General features: G+C 38.5%; 1 protein-coding gene across 7 annotated transcripts in view; it reads right to left on the minus strand.

Moving 5' to 3' along the window:
• The window catches only part of MCTP1 (multiple C2 and transmembrane domain containing 1), a 539,066-nt gene that overhangs the window by 5,788 nt on the left and 511,624 nt on the right, over nucleotides 1-21,654 (minus strand). For all 7 annotated transcript variants that reach the window (XM_060143283.1, XM_060143285.1, XM_060143282.1 and 4 more), the window contains 2 exons: nucleotides 14,359-14,468; nucleotides 10,297-10,406 (listed from right to left, as the gene is read on the minus strand). In XM_060143283.1, coding sequence (XP_059999266.1) covers nucleotides 10,297-10,406; nucleotides 14,359-14,468 — 220 coding nt within the window. The remainder of the gene's footprint in view (nucleotides 1-10,296; nucleotides 10,407-14,358; nucleotides 14,469-21,654) is intronic.

A 21,654-nucleotide genomic window follows, 5' to 3' on the forward strand; every position in this document is an offset into this window, starting at 1 on the left:
AAGATTTTTTTTCTTTTTCTAGGTTTGAGAAATAATTGACATACAAGTTTAAGGTATACAGCATGATGGTTTGATGTACACATATAGTGAAATGATTACCACAGTAGGTTTAGCTAATATCCATCATCTTGTATAGATAAAAGAAAAATTTTTTTTCTCTTTTTCTGTGAGTTTGGGCTTTTATTTTTGCTTTTTTTTTTTTTTTCCAGTTCCACATATAAGTGAAATCATACAGTGTTTGTTTTTCTCTGACTTATTTCACTAACATAACACCTTCAAGGGCCATTCATGTTGTTGTAAATGGCAGGATTTCCTTGTTTTTTTTATGGCTGAATAATATTTCATTGTATACCACTTCTTTATCCATTCATCCATCAGTGGACACTTAGATTGTTTCCATGTCTTGGTTATTGTAAATAATGCTGCTATGAACATGGGGGTGCAGATATCTTTTGGAGTTAGTCTTTTTGTTTCCCTTGGATAAATTCCCAGAAGTGTAATTGCTGGATCATATGGTAGTTCTATATTTATTTAATTTTTTTTAAGGCCTCTCCATACTGTTCTCCATAGTGGCTGTACTAATTTACATTCCCACCAACAGTGTACAAGGGTTCCCTTTCCTCTGCATCCATACCAGCATTTGTTATCTTTTTGATGATAGCCACTCTAACAAGCATGAGGTGCTATCTCATTGTGGTTTTAATTTGCATTTCCCTAGTGACTAGGGTTATTGAGCATCTTTTCATGGATCTGTTGGCTATTCGTATATCTTTGGGAAAATGTCTATTCAGGTCCCTTGCCCATTTTTATTTTTTTTTGTTATTGTATGAGTTCTTTATATATGTTGGATATTAGCCCCTTATCAGATATATGGTTTGCAAATATTTTTTCCCATTCTGTAGATTGTCTTTTCACTTTGTTAATTTTTTTTTTTTTTTTTTTTTTTGCTATGCAGAAGCTTTTTGGCTTGATACAGTCCCACTCGTTTATTTTGTTGTTGTGTTTTAGGTGTGATTTTCAAGAAATCATTACCAAGACCCATGTCAAAGAACTTTCTAAAAAATGTTTTCTTCTAGAAGTTTCATGGTTTCAGGTCTTACAATCCATTTCAAGTTATTTTTTGTGACTGGTGTAACATAGGGGTCAAGTTTCATTCTTTTGCATGTGACTATCCAGTTTTCCTAGCACCATTTATTGAAAAGACTATCTTTTCTCATTGAGTATTCTCGGCTCCCTGGTCAAATATTAATTTACCATATATGCTTGGATTTATTTCTGGGCTCTCAATTCTGTTCTATTAGTCTATTTGTCTCAAAACATCTAGCTTCAGAAACCAACTTGTGTGTTCAGACTCACCCTCCCCAGGGCCCAGCATGGATGCAGCTGATCCAGGGGCAACCCGATTTTGTGTGGGAAAGGATCATTTGCTTGTCATGAGGGGAAGGCATCTGATGTGAAACATATTCGGGGGCCTACCTGGGTACTCTTCAGGGACAGAGACTGGCAACCACCATCTTTTTTTTCTTTTCTGGCAGGAACCATCTCTCCCCGACTGCCTCAGTCCAGCCATTTGGTACCATCTTCATGCGCTCCCTCTGCCATGTTCCAGAGCACCAGTATCTCCCCGAAAGGAGCTTTCACACACATCTGGTGCCTGAGGTTTTACATCTATGAGGCAGTTCAAGATGGTGACCTAGGACGATCGTGAACTCACCTCTTCCCATGGACACACCGACTCTACAGCTACATATGGAACAATTTCCGGTAAAAAAAAAAACACAAAAAACACCCCCTGAAAACTAGCTGAGCACCTCCTTCACGTGGGGCAAATGAGAAAAAGGCTATATTCAAGTGGATAGGAGATGCTGAGAATCTCACCATAAACCCCACCCCCAGTGCAGCTACCCACCATCAGGAGGAAACTCACAAACCCGGAGCTTCTCCCTGAGTAGCCAAGAGTTTGTACACCACGTAAGGCACCTCAGCTTTTAAGACCTGCACCTGAGAGTTGAGCCCTCAAGGCATCTGGCTTTGAAAGTCAATGGGCTTGCATCCATGAGACCCAACGTGCTGTGGTGAAAGGAGAATGGCTCTTAAAGAGCTCGTGAGCACTCACTCACCCCAGGGCCCAGCACAGAGGCAGCTGTTTGAAAGGTGCCCAGGTTTTAAGTGAAGAAAATTCATTTCCTAATCTTAAAAAGTTGGCCAGAGAGGCAGGGGCCTGCTGGGATACTATCTGGGGACAGAAGCTGGTGGGCCCCATTTTTGAGCTCTCCCTCTACTGCGCTTCAGAGCACCAGTGTCTCCTGGAGGGAAGCTTTTACCCACGTCTCATGTTCTGGGTTTTGTGGCTGCCACCAGGGGGTACCCCTTGATTGCTTGGCTCTGGAGGCCAGGGGACTGGTGCTTCTGGGTCCCCTGGAGCTATAACATTCGAGAGACAGTTCTTGGCAGGCTACCACCCCCCAGGGCACTGGACAGACAGCAGACTGAAACACACCCCAGTCTTTCCAAGAAAGAGCCCAGTTTGCTTGTCCAGGAGCTTTGGCCTGAGGGGCAGGAATCTGCTCTGGCACACTTCTAGGAGCCGATGGAAGTGTTCTCAGGGAACAGAGGCCAACGGAGGCTGATGGATGCAATCTTTGCATTCTCTCTCTGCCTTGCTCTAGCTTGCCAGTATCTCCCAGAACCTCCGCTGGTGCCCCAATTTTTGCAACTGCTCTCAGGAGACACCTCTACATTACCTAGTTCTGGTGGCCAGAGGGGCTTATGTTTGCAGGTCCCAAAGGGCTGTAAACAATAGAGAAAGAGGTCTTAAACAGCTAACACCCTCAGGGCACAGCAAGAAGTAACAGACCAAGGAGCTCAATCTCCCTGTGAAATGGGCCTATAATTTTATCATGGCAGGCTTCTAATTAAACACACATCTAAGGGCTGACTGTAAACCCTTCCGGACACCTCAGAGGGGAGCTCTTACACATGGCTGGTGCCCCAGTTTTTGCAGCTGCCACCCAGGGGATGCCCCTTGACTGCCTGACTCCGGTGGTCAGGGGAGCTGGTGTTCCTGAGTCTCACAGGACTGTAACAATCAAGAGATAGATAGTTCTCTGCAAGGTACCACCACCAGGCAGGGCACTGCACAAACAGGAGACTGAAACACACCCCAGTCTTTCTATGAAAGAGGCCTATTTGCTTGTCCTGGAGCTTTGGCCTCAGGGGCAGCTTTCAGGTTTGGCACACATCTAGGGACGTATGCAGGTGCTCTCAGGGGACACAGGCCAGGGAATGCTATCTTTGCACTCTCCCTCTGCTTCACCACAGCTCATCAGTATCTCCCAGAAAGGAGCTTATAAACTCATCCAAAGCCCTGATTTTTGTGACTGTCACCCAGGGGACACCTCCAGATCATCTGTCTCTGGTGGCCAGCTGGGCTTACACTTGCATTCCCACTGTATATATCTGCATAATTTAAAAGCTGCTGCCTAAGGGAATGATTTTCAATTAGCCTGAATCTAGGTGCTGCCTGAGATCCTCCTGTTTGAGACACTGACAGGTCTTCACACATCCTCAACTATGAGGGCTATTAAAAATAAAATAGGTTTGGACTTCCCTGGTGGCGCAGTGGTTAAGAATCCGCCTGCCAATGCAGGGGACATGGGTTCGAGCCCTAGTCCGGGAAGATCCCGAGCCCTAGTCCGGGAAGATCCCACATGCCACAGGGCAACTAAGCCTGTGCGCCACAACTACTGAGCCTGCACTCTAGAGCCCATGAGCCACAACTGTTGAGCCCGTGTGCCACAACTATTGAAGCCCGCACGCCCTAGAGCCTGTGTTCTGCAACAAGAGAAGCCACTGCTCTCTGCAACTAGAGAAAGCCTGCACGCAGCAACGAAGACCCAACACAGCCAAAAATAAATAAAAAATAGAATAGGCTGCTTGGACAATCACAAAGGTTTGGGAGACAACTAAGAGCTAAGGCAAGGTTGAATGAGAAGGTTCATCTCCTATGCAAGAGCACTACTTCAAGACTGGGAGAGGTGGCTCTTTCATCTAATGCATAGAAACCAACAGATTCAAGCAAAATGAGGAAAATGTTTCAAATGAAAGAACAAGATAAACCTCAGAGAAAAAAACCTTAATGAAATGGAGATGTTATTTCCCTGATAAGGAGTTCAAAGTCATGCTCATAAATATGCTCACCAAACTCAGGAGGGTATGGATGAACAAAGTGAGAAGTTCAACCAAGAGATAGAACATATAAGTACCAAATAGAAGTCACAGAGCTGAAGAATAAAATAATTGAACTGAAAAATACACTAGAGGAATGCAACAGCAGACTAGATGAAGAAGAAGAAAGGATCACAGAAAATCAGAGGAGCAAAAAGAAAAAAATGACAAAAAGTGAAGATGGCTTAAGGGACTCATGGGGACAACATCAAGCGAACTAACATTTGCATTATAGGGAGTCCCAGCAGGGGAAGAGAGAGAGAAAGGGGCAGAAAATGTATTTTAAGAAATAATGGCTGAAAACTTCCTTAATCTGGGGAAGAAAACAGATCCAGAAAGCCCAGGGAGTTCCAAATAAGAGAAACCCAAAGAAACCCACATCAAGACATATAATTAAAATGTGAAAAGTTAAGGACAAGCGTCATAAAAGCATCAAGAGATTAACAACTTGTTATGTACAAGAGAACCCCCAAAAGACTATAAGCAGATTTTTGAGGAGAAACTTTGAAGACTAGAAAGGAATGGCATAATATATTCAAAGTGCTAAAAGAAAAAAAGACTTCCAAGCAAGAATACTCTACTCAGCTAAGTTATCCTTCAGAACTGAAAAAGAGAATTTTCCAGACAAGCAAAAGCTAAAAGAGTTTATCATTACTAAACTGCCTTATGACAAATGTTAAAGGGACTTCTTTAAGCCAAAAGAAAGTGTGCTGTAAGTAGAAAGAAAACACATGCAAGTACAAATGTCACTAGTAAAGGTAAATATATACTAAACATAGTGGCTTAATCATTTATAAAGCTAGTATGAAGATTATACAACAAATATAGTAAAAATAACTATAACTACAATATTTAGTTAAGGGATACACAACAATAAAAAGGTGTAAAATGTAACATATAAAACAGGGAAATAGAGTAAAAATTTAGAACTTTCAAATGCATTCAAACTTAAGTTCTTGGGACTTCCCTGGTGGCACAGTGGTTAAGAATCCTCCTGCCAATGCAGGGGACATGGGTTCAAGCCCTGGTCCAGGAAGATCCCACATGCCACGGAGCAGCTAAGCCCACGTGCCTAGAGCCCATGCTCCACAACAAAGAGAAGCCACCACAATGAGAAGCCCATGCGCTGCAACGAAGAGTAGCCCCCGCTTGCCACAACTAGAGAGAAAGCCCACGTGCAGCAACGAAGACCCAATGCAGCTAAAAAAAAAAAATTTTTTTTAAAAATTAAGTTCTTGTACATAAGCCTCGTGGTAACCACAAAATAAGAAAGCAAGAGAAGAAGAAAAGAACAGAGGAACTACAAAACAGCCAGAAAACAATTAACAAAATGGCAGTAAGTACATACCTATCAATAATTACTTTAATGTAAATGAACTAAATTTTCCAGTCAAAATACATAAAGTGGCTGAATGGATTAAAAAAAAAAAAAAAAGCAAGACCCTTCTGTATTGCTGCCTATGAGAGATTAAGTCAGGTGTAAGGACACACACAGACTAAACATGAAGGGATAGAAAAAGATATTCCATGCAAATGGAACTGAAAGAATGCAGGGGAAGCTATACTTATATAAGACAAATAGATTTTAAAACAATGCAAATTGGAAAGGAAGAAGTAAAACTCACTATTTGCAGATGACATGGTTTTTTATATATAGAAAATTCTAAAGACTCCACCAAAAAACTGTTAGAACTAATAAATGAATTCAGTAAAGTTGCAGGATACAAAATCAATACACAAAAATCTGTTGCATTTCTATACACTAACAATGTAGTATCAGAAAGAGAAATTAAAACAATCCCATCAAAAAGAATAAAATACTTAGTAACAAATTTAACCCAGAAGATGAAAGACCTGTACACTGAAAACTGTAAGACACTGAGGAAAGAAATTGAAGAAGACAAATAAATGGAAAGGTATTCCCTGCTCAAGGATTAAAAGAATTGATATTGTTAAAATGTTCATACTACCCACAGCCATCTTCAGTTTCAATACAATCCCTTTCAAAATTCCAATGGCATTTTTAACAGAAATAGAAAAAAATCCCAAAATTTGTATGGAACCACAAAAGACCCTGAATTGCAAAGCAATACTAAAACAGAAGAACAAACCTGGAGCCATCATGCTCCCTAATTTCAAACTATATTACAAACCTATAGTTATTAAAACAGTATGGTATTGGCATAAAAACAGATGACATAGATCAATAGAAGAGAATAGAGAGCCCAGAAATAAGCCCATGTATATATGGTCAATTAATTTTTTTTTATAAATTTATTTTTGGCTGCATTGGGTCTTTGTTGCTGTGCATGGCTTTCTTTGTTGCTGTGCATTTGTGGTGAGCAGGGGCTACTTTTATTACAGTGTGTGGGCTGCTCATTGCAGTGGCTTTTCTTGTTGCGGAGCACAGGCTCTAGGCGCGTGGGCTCTAGAGTACAGGCTCAGTGGTTGTGGCACACAGGCTTAGTTGCTCCGCGGCATGTGGAATCATCCCGGACCAGGGCTCAAACCTGTGTCTCCTGCATTGGCAGGCGGATTCTTAACCACTGCACCACCAGGGAAGCCCCTGGTCAATTAATTTACAACAAAGGAGCCAAGCATATACAATGGGGAAAGGACGGTCTCCTCATGAAATGATGTTGGGAAAATTGGACTGGCACAAGCAAAAGAATGAAGCTGGACCATTATCTTATACCGCTTACAAAAATTATTACTCAAAACGGACTAAATCTTGAATGTTAAGACCTGAAACCACGAAACTCCTAGAAGAAACTATAGGTGATAACAAAAGTAAAAATAAGTGGGACTGCGTCAAACTAAAAAGCTTCTGCACAGCAAAGAAAACCATCAACAAAATGAAAAGGCAACCTACAGAATGGGAGAAAATATTTGCAAATCATATCTGATAAGGGGCTAATATCCAAAATATATTAAAAACTTATACAACTCAACTGTCAAAAACAATTAAAAAATGGGCAGAGGATCTGAATAGACATTTTTCCAAAGAAGACAGATGGCCAACGGATACATGAAAAGATGCTCAATATCACTAATCATCAGGGAAATGCAAATCCAAACCACAATGAGCTATCACCTCACACCTGTCAGAATAGCTGTATCATCAAAAAGTCTATAAATAACAAATGTTGGGGAGGGTGTGGAGAAAAGGGACCCCTTGTGAACTGCTGGTGGGAATGTAAGTCGGTACAACCACTACAGAAAAAGGTATGGAGGTTCCTCAAAAAATTAAAAATAAAACTACCACTATGTTCCTGTAATTTCACTTCTGGGTATTTATCTGAAGAAAACAAAAACACTAATTCAAAAATACATGTGCACCCCCATGTTCATTCAGCATTATTTATAATAGCAAAGACATGGAACCAACCTAAGTGTCCGTTGACGGGTGAATGGGTAAAAATGTTGTGGTATACATATGCACAGTGGAATATTATTCAGCCATAAAAAAGTTTGAAATCTTCCCATTTGTGATAACATGCATTGACCTCAAGGGCATTCATTATACTAAGTGAAATACGTCAGACAGAGAAAGACACATACTGCATATGATTTCACTTATATGTGGACTCCTTAAATAAAAACAAAAATCAAGCTCATAGATACAGAGAACAGCCTGGTGGTTACCAGAGGTGGAGGAGTGGGAGGTGGGTAAGGGAGTCAAAAGGTACAAATTTCCAGCAATAAAATGTCATGGGGATCTAATGTACAGCATGGTGACTATAGTTAATAATACTGTATTGCACATTTGAAAGTGGCTAAAAGAGTAGATCTTAAAAGTTCTCATCACAAGAAAGAATGTTTCCATTTCTATATTTCTGGCATTGAGATTTATAGAAACCAATTTTCCTTTTAAATTATAAGAAATTTAAATTTAAGGCTTGCAAAAGATGCTACTGTGATTGACTTGGATCACTTCTTGGATTAAAATGGCCAAGAACCATTAAAAATGAGCCAAACCTACCCATGCTAAATTCTTCAACAGTGAATCCTCTGTGCTACCTGAAGAGCAAATGTGGATGAGGGGCAAATACAGATGAATTTGGAGCTATTATACAAAAAAAAAAAAAAAAAAAAAAACCCAAATTTAATGAGGTGGAAATGTCAAAATAATGTATAAAACTAGAAGTACCTATTCTACATATTCTATGGAATAATGTAGAATTTCAATTGGATAAGTCTACTGTTTTAAATTTATATTGCACTTAATAAATTACCAAGCATATTCACATAAAAATACATAAATAAACAGCTTTTTATGAAATCAGAGTGGTAAAAACTGGGTCACAAACTGGAGCATCTTGGCTCTTCAGGGAGTTGAGCAGAATAAACCAATGCAATTATGATTTGGTCCCTGTCTCCCCATGTGAGACTCATGTCTTAAATTTCTATTTAATATTTCAGCAATCACCTACCACTAAAGGAATACTGTTTTGTTTTATTTTATTTGATGAAACAAGAGACCCAAACACATTCTCTGCAAATTACGTTTAAGACAGCTTGCCAGTGAGGCCAACCCAGATTACACAGCCAGATGTCTGCCGTGGGCTCCAGTTTCTGAGAACCTGGGGAAAGGAAACCCGAAGTTCCCCACCTATCACAACTGAGATGGCAGGTCTGACCCTAAGTAGGTTAGAGGTAATAAACTGCCACACCTAACGCCCTACCTTAATTCCTTCAATAAAACAGCAGCCGTTTTAAATATCAGAGGAAGGAATGAAAGAGCATACAATAGCGACGCAAGAACATGGTGGAAATGCCTCTTCCCTTGTATAGTGAAAGCACTGTCTTAGTTGAAACTGCTTCTTTATATTATAGAAATTAAGGCAGGAAAACATAATCACCCTTCCCTTCACCCTCCACTCCCTACCCAAGATGTAAAGGTAATGATAGTGATGATAGGGGCAAGAGGGCTTGCTGAAGATATGACAAGATATGCCAAAAAGAATAGCGAGGTAAAAAAAAAATAAAAAATAAAAAAAAAAAAGAATAGCGAGGTAAGGATTTGTAAACTGGAGGGCTTGGAGACATCAGACCCTTTTTCATTTTATTCCAGGATATGTCTTTAAAAGCCTTAAGAGAACAAAACATTCCTTTTCATCTTTTTGCTTTCAGTGTAAGCACATGTGTTCTGAAATTAAAACCCATTTTGGTTCTTTGCATTTTGTATAAGTTTAGCAATCTCGGGTGTATGCAGTCCAGGGGCAAGTAGAGAATTCTACTCCTACCCAGTCTTGTTTATATATATATATATATATATATATATATATATATATATATATAAAATATATATCATTAATGTAGTTTTATATGTTAGTTGATCTTGGAGACTGAAAATTAAGTTTTCCAAACAAAGAATTGTGTCAGATAAGAGAAAGAAAAAAACCCAAAAAAACCCCAAACTATGAAGAATGCTGAAAGTACCACCTAAGTATAGTCTAGGTACATGGGAACTGTTAGCATGAAGCATAATTGCATTAGAAATTAGGACCCCCAAATATCACCTTTAAAGTGGGTTTTTACAGAAGCATTCTTGTTTAGTACACATAAAGCAGGGTTTTTTGTTCCCAAGCAGCCTGCCAATGCCAAGGACCCTCTTCCTGCTTCCTTAAAGGTGACCTCTTAAACAGGCAGCCATATATAGTACCATGTTTACGGACATTTCCGTAAGATAGAGGACATTTCCACAGCACAAAAGCATATTGTCCTAAATGCACCATATGGATCAAAATGCCTCTGTTTATGTATAAATGGTGGAAATAAATCAGAGTGATATCTAGACAAAGCTACACTTTGATATATGAAGAATCTGCACAACTACATGTTTATAGTATGATGGAGCCTATGGTGCCAGATAAGAAAAATGCATTTGCAGATAGACCTAAATCTTTATACTCTTGTGATTTTTAACTGACCTGTCTCTTTTCATCATGGAGTAGCTTCATGACCATAAATATAGGGAACTACTGACAGTATAACTCATCCCTTAAAAATAGTTTGTTCTTAGCAGCTGTGACAGTTAAAAAAAAAAAAAAAAAAGGCTTTACTTACCCCAGACAAGGACAATGTATCTCAGCGGAATGAAGTACAGGATGACTGTGAACGCACAGAGGGCTACAATGGCCAGCCAGCTTAAGAATGGGATGGTCCAGTTGAAAGTACTGAATGAGAAATTAATACATCAGCAATCTGAGCACTTCATACTTTTTTCAAACAAAGATGAAAATAAATGTGATTCTGATTCAAAATCTGGACTAAGGATCTAGTAAAGACTGTATTTCTCACTGGAATAGATTCCAATTGTAATAGGCTATCAGAAGATACAGGTTAGTCATAATCTGCTCAACTTCATGAACACAGGGCCCAGGTAAAAGGTGTTGACACCAACCTCTCCAGATTGTCCCAGGTGACTTAAGGGTCTAAGGTCATCACACTACTTGGGTGACTCCCCATGATTTAAAAATCTTTTTCTACTTCTAAAACTAGTACTGAATCTTGTTTTCTCCAAATTTTCATAGAGGAGAATGCCCCTGGGCCTACCATTCTTTCTTCTCTGAACTCTCACACAAGATTAACCACATTGGAAATAAAATGTTGCCAACGATTGTCCATAGATCTAAATCTTACATGGTTGTGTAAATCTTCAGAACTTTAGAAATCCTTAGAGGAATACTCACTTCCCACTTCAGTTATGTTTCAAATGGAATTAGAAGTCAGGAAGAGGGAATTGTGTAAAAATTCACCTGCCATCATAGCCCTCTTCCCAGAAATACACAATTAAGAAATAAAGTCAACATTACCTACTATTCTCCCTACCTTGTTGATAGCAAAGGAGAACATGGCACATGATAGATTTGTTGGGAAGACCAAAAAGGGAGTATAAGCTGGAAAAGGGTGGGTTATAACAGGGCCTGGCTGATGGCTCTGCAGTGTTTCCACACTGCTGGTGACTAATAATGTAGAGGGTCAGGGAAGGAAGCAAGACGGAGTACTGACAATGATATAACATCAGAACAAAGAACAAAAATGGGATCAATGAACAGAAGGCCAGGAAGTTACAAAAGAGACAGTACTAAGATGGGAAGGACTTTAATGAGACAAAAAGGAAGATCAAGACAGAAGGCAAATGGAACGTGGAAAAACTGGGATATTTTTAGGCTTTTTGTGTAGAACATCTATTGTGAGTCTGGTAGTTTCTAAGAGAGAGTGACAAAATTATAAAGTAAACAGAACCATTCCACGGAGCCTTCGAGGTTGGGTATATAATCATATCTCCATTTATAGGCATACCATTGCCTTGAAGTTCAGCCTCCAAAGAGGAACTAACATATCTTGCTGAGTGACTCTTTAGCATAATTTAATGAAAAAAAAAAAAAAAAACCAAAGAAGGTAGCGAATCCGTGTTCAAAGCCTAGATTCTGCTATGTGACTTTAGGTGGTAAACCTCTCTAAGCGTCAACCTTCCCGGTTATAAAATGGGGACAGCTTTTATTGTATCCAGGAAGACTGGTAGTGATGGCAACATGTTTATGTGAATCAAGATGAAGTTATTAGAGCCATTCAACTCTAGGAGTCTATAAAGTATGGCATTTCTTCTTATCAAGCAGTGAGAAGGGCCCCAAGACACTTCAAGAAAATATGAAATTGTACATGATATGGATAAATGTCAGTGTTTTTTATTTCTTCTAATTTCCCAGTAATGGATGCTATGCTCACTTGGGCTGGGTTTTTCCAGGGAAGTTTTTGATCCAATAAGGGATGTTTCTCAAGAGATTTTCTCATGTACTGCCCTTCAGCCTAACACTTAAGAGTTATTCCTTAGCTTTGTGGCATATGGCTTGCTTTTTGTCTTTCTCTAGGTCAAATTCCTAAAAATGTTTTTTTTCTAGTAAGAAAGCCAAAGTTGGATCAATCTGGTTGTCTTGTTTTTAGTAACTCTTGGGGTCTGGCTTTGCTGTCGTGTTTTTTTATCTCCTATGGCCAGAGTGAGTCCTATAACTGTCACCAGGCAAAGAATCTTGCCTTCCCTCCTTCACTGACACCTGTAGTTCCCTTGCTTCTGCCCGCTTGCGGAGAGAACAGAAGGCTGAGGGTCTGTTTGCTCTCCTGTGGCTCAGCTCCGAGCCATCTATCACACCACTCCATGTGTGAGGGCACTGGCTCTTCACGCAGAAAACCCTCCCTCTGGGCACCCTCACTGAAGAACACCCTGTGTTCTTACTCCTCTTGGAAGGAAAAATGGCAAGGAATACCAGTGTAGCTTTTTTCCCAGGGGGAAAAAAGACTGCCCTTTTCTTTTTCCACAGTGCATTGTGGAATCTATATCTAGAATATGATCTTAAGAGATGCAATTCAAGAAAGTTCTGGAATGATTTAGTAACAAGCTGTGGTAATTATGGAGGCTTTCATTTTGTACTTAAAGATTGCTTCTGTATCTGCTTTCTGGATAGATCCATTTTATCCCGCGTGACCCCAGGGGAGCTTCTCTCTTATAGTATATGAAAGATTACTGTGCCGAAAAGATAGCTCCTACAAGACTCACTAGATCCTATGCGGTGTTCCTGTACCTCAGCCTGTACCTGCACCTCTGTCTATACCTTGGAAAGTTCACAAAATCCAGTTTTCCCCAAGCCTGGTCCACAGCCAGGATCTGGTCATTTCCTTCAACTGGCCATGGTCTTTTCCAGCCAAGCACCTGTCTGAGTCTCCTAACACCCAGAGTTACAAAGAAGCCTCTCCCCTTCAGGCATTCACAATCCTGACCTTAGAGTTGACCCAGGGTCTTCTGATATAAATGAGATGTTTCTGTCAGGTAATCAATACACAGTGTACCTCAGAGAAAGGACAATACTCAATAGGGAAATGCCCCATTTAGGACTTCACACTCTGCTTCTGCAGATAGGTTGTGGAGAACAAGGAAACATGCTTAGAGATGTAAATAACATGGAGAAGAAGAAAAGAGAAAAGATGTGGAAATCAGTCTTTAGAAGTCTGATACTGAATGTTGCTTAGAGGCACATTTGGGAGTGAGAAGGAGGCTGTTCTGTCTAATATGATACGAGAAAGTGGAAACTCAGCACCTATGCATATGTGGAAATGTGTTAAACAAAAAATTATACAAAATAAAATGCATTATGCCTTGAAACATGAAAGGCACCAGATGAATGACTCACACCTTTAGTTTAAATAATTTACTCCTTTCAATTTCTATGTATGCCCAAGGATCCAAATCTGCAGAACACTTTTGGTTATGAATAATAAACAATGAATAGATATATAAAACGAGGAAAATGTAGGCTTATCCAGATATACAGCACCCCTTCTTGAATAGATCATTTAGAAATCATTATGTAGGCCAATTTTCACATAGTTTAGTCGGTACGGGGCCTTAGAATATTTTTTACTAATAACTAATTATAAATCCACCTTACCATTTTTATAATTAAACAGTTGGTTTTAAAAATATATTAATAAAACTATTTGAAGTAAAATGCAAGTAATATGTTTCTTAATTTTACATCAGCTCTCAATGAAGCTCTGTTTCCTTGTTTAAAAGATTGTTTTTTAAATTATAAAAATTATGTATATTTTCTAAATGAGAAAGCATTAGTTTATTTCATCTATAATTATGATCTCAGCTATTTAAATATACAAAATTGAAAGCATATTTTTGCAGGGTGCTATATATAGTATGATTTTTTTTAATTTAACTTTATTGATGAAATTATAACTCGACCAATAATAAACTGCAGGTGTGTCTTGATTACCTGAAATCCTCATTTAACTTGGTTTATTTTTTTTCTATCACAATTTCATATTCTGTGTAAGAACAAAGTCTCACTGTGAAAATGTGCTAAAATTTAGGACGGTGTTATTTCTTCAAAGCTACAAGTATGACTTCTTTCCAACCAATATGTTCTAAATTTCAAGGAGGAAATTGACAGAACTTTCATAAAACCAAAGACAGGCAGAAACAAAGTAAATAATGATAAAACGGAGCAATAGATCACCCAGGAGTGTCCCCTGCCAGAAAGAATGTGGCAGTTCACCCTCTGAGAAACAAATGGACACTGTCCCACAGAACACCAGGGCTCACATGTCAGCATCACTCACTTCTTTATCCTTTCGCCAAAGGAAGCAACTTCATCTAGGATGTTCTGGACACTGATACATACTTCCTGGATGGCATAGATTTTATTTATAAATCCCTTTTTTTCGCTGTCCTAAAACACAATAAAAAAGAGAGAGAGATTCTATATGAGTAAAGGTATCCTTGAGGGCTTGAATTCTTTTAATTGTCCCACTCTTACATTTTTAAACTTAAATGAACTTCATTTTTGCATATATATAAATGGATACGTGAAGCCCATGAAATGTTTCGGATATGAAAGGAGGTAGAGGAGGAAGAGTACTCAGCATTATGGAGCTGTGCTAGTATAAGGGTGGCTGCAAAGCACAAGACTCAGATTCTGTTGCTCTTGCCCTGGCGAACAGAAACATTTCAGCCAGGGGGAGGGGAGGTATAAAGAGATCAGGTCTTAGAATGACCAAATGCGGAATCTGTGCTGACCCTGGACCTACCATGACGCGATACTCAGCAAACCCAGTTTCTTGGCCCCAGCACCCATACACCTAAGTTTGGTCTTGGCTCCAGATATTTTAATAGAAGGGAATGCTGGGTGCAAATGAGAAGACCTGTGAGCAATGAAAACTGCAAAGAAAAATTTAAATAAAAAAATAACAAGGTCAACTGAAATCCAGTAAGTGGCCACCTCTAAACAGCACCTTAGGTAGATCAGATACACAGTTAGCCTGGCCCCGCCTCTTATGAATAATAGTCACATACTTCATGCTCTATTAGTCAGGGTTCTAACTAAACATCCCCCGCCCCCACACTTTGTACTTAATTCTTCATTTTAAAACTTGTGCTAGATTTAAGCAAAGCTGGTGTGTGCTCCAGGGAATGGATGGGTGAGGACTGAGCATAAAGCGCCCAGAGAGTGGTGTGAGCCTGGGAGAAATGGGCACATTTTGTAATTTTAGACCCAGAGGAAGAAACAGTGGTGCCCTTTCACGATAGAAAATTCTGCTTAGTAGCCTGGCATCACAGGCACTTGCCTAGGCTGTTTGGTGGAGACCATCCAACCCATGACTCCATTCCTCCATGCCAGCTTGAATCTCTATGGAAATGTAGATCCAATTTCATTACTTTAACTTCTTTTGAACACTTGCACACTGTGCCAGAACACTTGAGGCCTCATGTGGCAGTCAGTGCTTGCTGAAAGCAGCCAGGAAGCTAGAATAATAATGTCGTCATGTTGCACATTTACATACTGACTTTCATTTTAGAAGAGTCTGAAGCACTTTGCACTGTGAACACTTGGCTGGGGCTGGCATCCTGCCACCTTAGAAACTGAGGGCAAGCGAATGACAGGTGTGTGGGCAGCCTCCAAGGACAACAGGGTACAGTGGGACTGAGGACACGGATGCCAGTTTTATAACATGATCTTTAGATACCAGTTACTTAGAGCCCTCATTTTAAATTTAATTCCCATGGGAGATATTGTCTACGTTATTCATCTCACTTATACCAAAACGGACTGTAAGGCAATGAGGTAGGTGAAATGCATAAGGCTCAGAGTACAGAGAACAATTACACACTCTCGGAGTCCCCACTGTCTTCAAAAGTTGCCCTTCACATGTCATTACAGACATGGGTGCATCAATTTCTTGTCTTTTTTCCCTCCCCAGTAATAAAATGCACTCATTTCACCTATGTAATTGTACATTTTACAATAAAATGGATAACCAGTGGCTCCTTCTAGTTCCTTTCATAATTACAAAATTGGTCTGCTCTAATAATCTCCACAGCCTTCAATGTTCTCTCTCAAGCACCGGCTAAGTTCATTTTGTCTATGAAGTAAAGTGCTCTTACAAAATATTTTTCTACATGCAGAATAAATCAAGTTGGAGACAAAGCATGCAGATTATACAATGAAAGTTCACTGAGAATAATATCGTACCAGTTTGAAATTATGAGGTGAAAAATGTTTCTTTCACAATAGCAATAAAATATATAAAACACTTAGCCATACCTTAACAAGAAATGTACAGAATCTATATTAAGAAATTAGAGGTACTATGAGGTACTCTAATTAAGGTACTATGAGGTACTCTAATTAAGAAATTAGAGGTACTATTCTGCATTGGAATACTGAATATTAAAAGAATGTATTCTTTTTTTTTTTCAGTTGAACACAAAGGTTTAATGCAATGTCAAGCAAATCCTAATGTGTTTGGAGCGGAGTGAAATGGGGAGAACTTGATCAAGTGTTTTTAAAATTTATTTGGAAGAATAAATGAATACCTATAGCCAAGTAATGTTTGCAAGAGAGAAATAATGAGAAAACATTTATTGTACCAGATATTTAAGTAATTAAAATATGAAAGATAAGCATTGAAAGAGAGATCATTGTATGATAAAGCACCATCATAAATCTATCATAAAGAAGGAAGTATTATGTTACTGGGTAATTGTTTTAACTATTTGGGGAAAATTATATTAAATTCTGCCTTAATAAATTCTCAAACTTATTTATGACAGCTCAAATCTACCCCAGCATCTACCTCAAACTGAGGTACCCCAAATATATACTATATTAATTTAAAAGCAAAAAGCTAAAAATGAATTGTAAAAACAGAAAAAGATAGGTAATTTATTTACTGACCTTGGAATAGGAAAGACCTTTCTGAACATACAAGCAGTAGAGAAAATCACAAAGAAAAATAACTGGTAGTAAAAGTTAAATAACATTAAAAACTTATATCAAAAGTTATCATAAATTTAAAAGGCTAAGTGGGAAAAAAATTGCAACAAATATGACAAATGAAGGGATAGGACTACCAATATAGTCAATGAACATCTGAAACAATTTTCATTGCAGTTTTGTTTATAATAACAAAAAGAAAAATCACTAACATGGTGGGTAGAATTAATTATGTTACATACAAATGATAGACTATTAGGAAATCACAAAATATTGCTTAAAGACAGTGAAAATACTTATGATCTAATAGAAACTGAAAAGAATGGGAAGTAAATGTGATATGGAGTATAATTCTAACTTATTTTTGAAATGAGTAGGATGGAAATAGATGAAGGGAATGTGTCAAAATCTTAAAGATAATGGATGTTTACCTTCCTCATACCTTCCTGTAATATTCAAATTCTTTGCAATTAATATATTTTACTTTTATAATCAGGATAATCCCCTGATTTTCTCCAATATCATTGTTAAAGTAACATGGATAGAAGACATAAATGAATCAGTATTCACTGGGCATGATTTTACACGGTTTATCTATTTCTTCTTAATGTATGTTTTTGTATTCTAAATTATCTTTAGAAAGAAGTAGAATGTAAATAGATACTCATTAAGCACCATAAAGTGCTTTTCACACAGCTCATTCAATCCTCACAACCACCCTACAACACAGATATTTTTCTCTACTGTACAGGAGAGAAAACTGAGGCTCACGGAAAAGTGACACAGCTTGGATTAGGATTACAACCAGCCAACTCGAGTCTGTTCTCTGCACAATATACTATGTGACCTTCCCACTCTACCCAGGAAGATTTCAGTTCCTACCCAGGATCCCTGTGAGATAAACAAGAAGAAAAGACTTGCGAACGTTTAGAAATTTATTATCACAAACACCATGATCAGCAAGAAAATGAAATCCAGAAAGTTGATTCAAAAATGGGAAGTGGAAGATGTGTTAGAAACCACCAGATTTAATGTTAATAATGTCATGTGCATATTTTAAATATGGGATCTTCATTAGTAACATGTCATTTCAGGTATCTACAAAGACTATTTTTAGTAGATTCTTTAAATCCAAGTACTGATGTTGATTATTGGCTCAAGAGTTTTTAAAAATCTGCTCACTTTTAATTTTCATTCTTTCTTCGGCACTCCCACCCTGCGCCCACTCCCCTCACCCCTGGCCACCACAGTCCAAAATAAAACAGTCTGGAGTGTTGGCAAAGTTTTCAAGTGCTTTGGGATAAAATTTTTATCTTAACATCTCTTTCATCAAATTCTATATTCCTCCACTGTGGTCTCCAACCAATGAAGTAATTACTGTTTATATACAGTATATGACCCAAAACTGCAATGGGTAGTGGAATTGCTCTGTGTTGCATTCCAATATTTCACACTTTTTTCACTAATGTTCAATACTTTATTAGTAGAGAATAAATTGGTACATTTCTTTTATTGTCGTTTTTGCTTTCCTTTATAAACCAGCTTGGATGAAAGAAATATCATAGGGTAGTTAATCATACAAAGGCTTGGTAGTGGCAGTGTTTTTTTTTAATGCATTATGAAGGTTTCTTTTGAAGATGTAAAAAGAAAATTACCCATAAAAAAGAACTATAACTATAAATCTGAAAATATGAGATTTATATTGTACAAGTTTTTCTAATAATTCCATATAATTTCTTAAAATCTTGTTATTTTAAATAGTCCACAAAATATCAATAACTGCACACTTGAAATACAGTGATTCTTTCTTATCACCTATTTTACTATCCTGTATCTCAACAGAAAGTTAACTAGATTTTTCCAAAGAAATATCTACTTCCTAGCTGTGAGATATTTAGGAAACTCTTAAAGACGTGAAGGATCAATGTACACTCCTTACATATTTGGGGAATCCTGTTCATTGACTTTCAAACCAAAATGACAAGTGCTCCCATTCACTGATTCGGTTCCAAATGGGAACGAGAAGCCAATGTGATAGGTGTCAGGGTATGTGTACTGTGGGGTTGGGGTCTTCGTGCATTCAGCTACATCCTGCCACAGTCACTGATGCCAAAGAGGTCACTGTCAGCCCTGTTGACATCATAGAAAATGGATCTCTTGGACACCTGTGCTGTATCGATCACAGCAGGTATACAGAACATGTTTGCTCAAAATATTGATGTTACAAAATTAACGTTATTTCACTTTCTTTCTAGGTTGAGAGTGTCTTAAGAGTGTTAAGGGAGAGAGCTATTAAGTCTTACATCAATCAGGATGAGCATAAAACGGAACTGTCCCAGGAAACCAGAGCATATGTTCACCTTACTGAGGATTTCACAGAAGAGGCATGCAAATTTGCACCCCAAAGAGCTAATCTGGATCATAACTCTGCTTTTCCTTTAAAGTCTTGCTGTGTAACCTCTGGCAAAGGGGAACAGTCAGACTGATATCTGCTATGAGACATAACTGTTCTAGTTTACTGTTGACTACAGCTCTTCTGTGAGCAAACTGAACCTCACAGAGCACGAAGTGTACATTGTGTTTGGAATATGTTTAGGGTTCATGTGATTTATCTTTTATGCTAAAGATGGTTTTTGTGCACTGCTTTCTTACTTCACTCAGTAAAATGCCCTGCAATACAGACTTCCTCTCAGATCTATGCTTCTAACCTATGGAAATAGTAGACATGAGGTATAGATTGAATAAAGGTACACAAAGTAGTGAAATGTTTTCTCTGTGCCAATATTCCTTCTTTTTCAGATATAGAAAACTACCCTTCAGCCTGAAATCTAGAGCACTGAAATTCTCCCAGAGAGCAACTTAACGACTTACAGAGACTCTTGACTACTGAATCTTATCTCGGTGTCTTACACAGTTTTTATGATATCAAATCTTACCCAGGTTACTGGGTGCCTTGGCTTTTCCTGATATTAACCTTGAAAATAGGAACGCTCCATTGAAACATTAAAGGATTCTGAGATATGGTTAAGGTTAAGAAGACAGATGGAGACCATTTAAAGACAGTATATTTTCTCTTAAAAAATAAAACAGTTCTCAAAAACATTTACATTTCAGGGTTATAAAGAGGACTAAGTTAAATAAGATAAGCCATGTAGAGCTCTTAGTACAATGCCTGGTACAAATAACTATTATTATTAGTAGTAGTAGTAGTAGTAGTAATAAAACTATGTATACAATTCCTTATTAAGAGAATTCAAATTATTTTATCTATTTTTGCTCATATTAAAAACAAAATTTTGAAATATTAGAGAGAATTCCTAAATATATGAAACCGTTTAGGCATGTTTAGTTTTGCCCCAGATGACTTAGTGTTAACTTGTCAGTTTCCATTTTAGAAAACGGTATTAGATTCTTTATAATGTTACATTGAGAAGACTTTTTTCCCCCTTCTCCTGACTCTACACATTTTTTTATCCAGAATGAGTATTTACCTCATCTTAATTTTTTGCTTCCTCTGTTCAAGGTACTAAGCTTTTCAGTACTCATTTTCTACAGTACAATTTTTCATCACATTTAGTTGTGTCTTGCCCCATTAATTTAATGTTATGCTTTTTGCATGGAACTTTAAAGGTGATTGTAAAATAACAAAAATTTGGAAAGAGGTATCCCCTGGGCTAGGCAATGTAAACAACAGGCATTTAAAAATGGTAGCTGGCACTCTTAAGGTTATGATGAAAGCCAGGAAAGAAAGAATGGAAGGAAAGGAAGGGAAAAGAAAGGGAGGAAAGAAGGAAGGAAGGAAGGAAGGAAGGAAGGAAGGAAGGAAGGAAGGAAGGAAGGGAGAGAGAGAAAGAAAGAAAAAAAGAAAGGGAAAGGAAGAGGAAGGGAGGGAGGAAGGGGAAGGAAAAGAAGAAAGAAGGGAAGGAAGGGAAGGGAGGAAGGAAGGAAGGAGATAAAAGGAAGAAAGAGCAAAAAGGGAGAGGAGGAAACTGAGGGAAAGAGAAAGTGGAAGGGGGAGAGGAAAACCTGAAGAGGAGACACCCCATGGGATAGAAGGAGGAGGGGGAGGAGATGGAGAGAGTCCGGCAGGTGAATATGAGGAAGGGAAGGAACATATCTTCTATCAGAAACGAAAATGACTTGAAGCCAAGGCAAAAATAAAACTTGCTGACTACTCATGTTAATTTCTAATTAAGCAAAAATAATTATTTGTAAAAGGCTATACATAGGGCTTCCCTGGTGGCGCAGTGGTTGAGGGTCCGCCTGCCGATGCAGGGGACACGGGTTCGTGCCCTGGTCCAGGAAGATCCCACATGCCGCGAAGTGGCTGGGCCCGTGAGCCATGGCCGCCGAGCCTGCGCATCCGGAGCCTGTGCTCCGCAACGGGAGAGGCCACAGCAGTGAGAGGCCCGCGTACCGCAAAAAAAAAAAAAAAGGCTATACATAAAATGTTAAATTTCCATTAAATATAGATGTATATAAACCTTACAGAAAGCACCCAGGGGATGCAGATGTACCTGTTGTCACAGGGGAGAGAGGTCCCTGGAGCTAAATTTCTTGCTTGACAAAGCCCTCATCATGTAGACTCTAAGGGACTTGCCTATCTCCCTCTTCCTAATGATTTAAGAAAACTCCTTATAAC

The sequence above is a fragment of the Lagenorhynchus albirostris genome, chromosome 3 (assembly GCF_949774975.1).
Source record: "Lagenorhynchus albirostris chromosome 3, mLagAlb1.1, whole genome shotgun sequence".
Lineage (NCBI taxonomy): Eukaryota > Metazoa > Chordata > Mammalia > Artiodactyla > Delphinidae > Lagenorhynchus > Lagenorhynchus albirostris.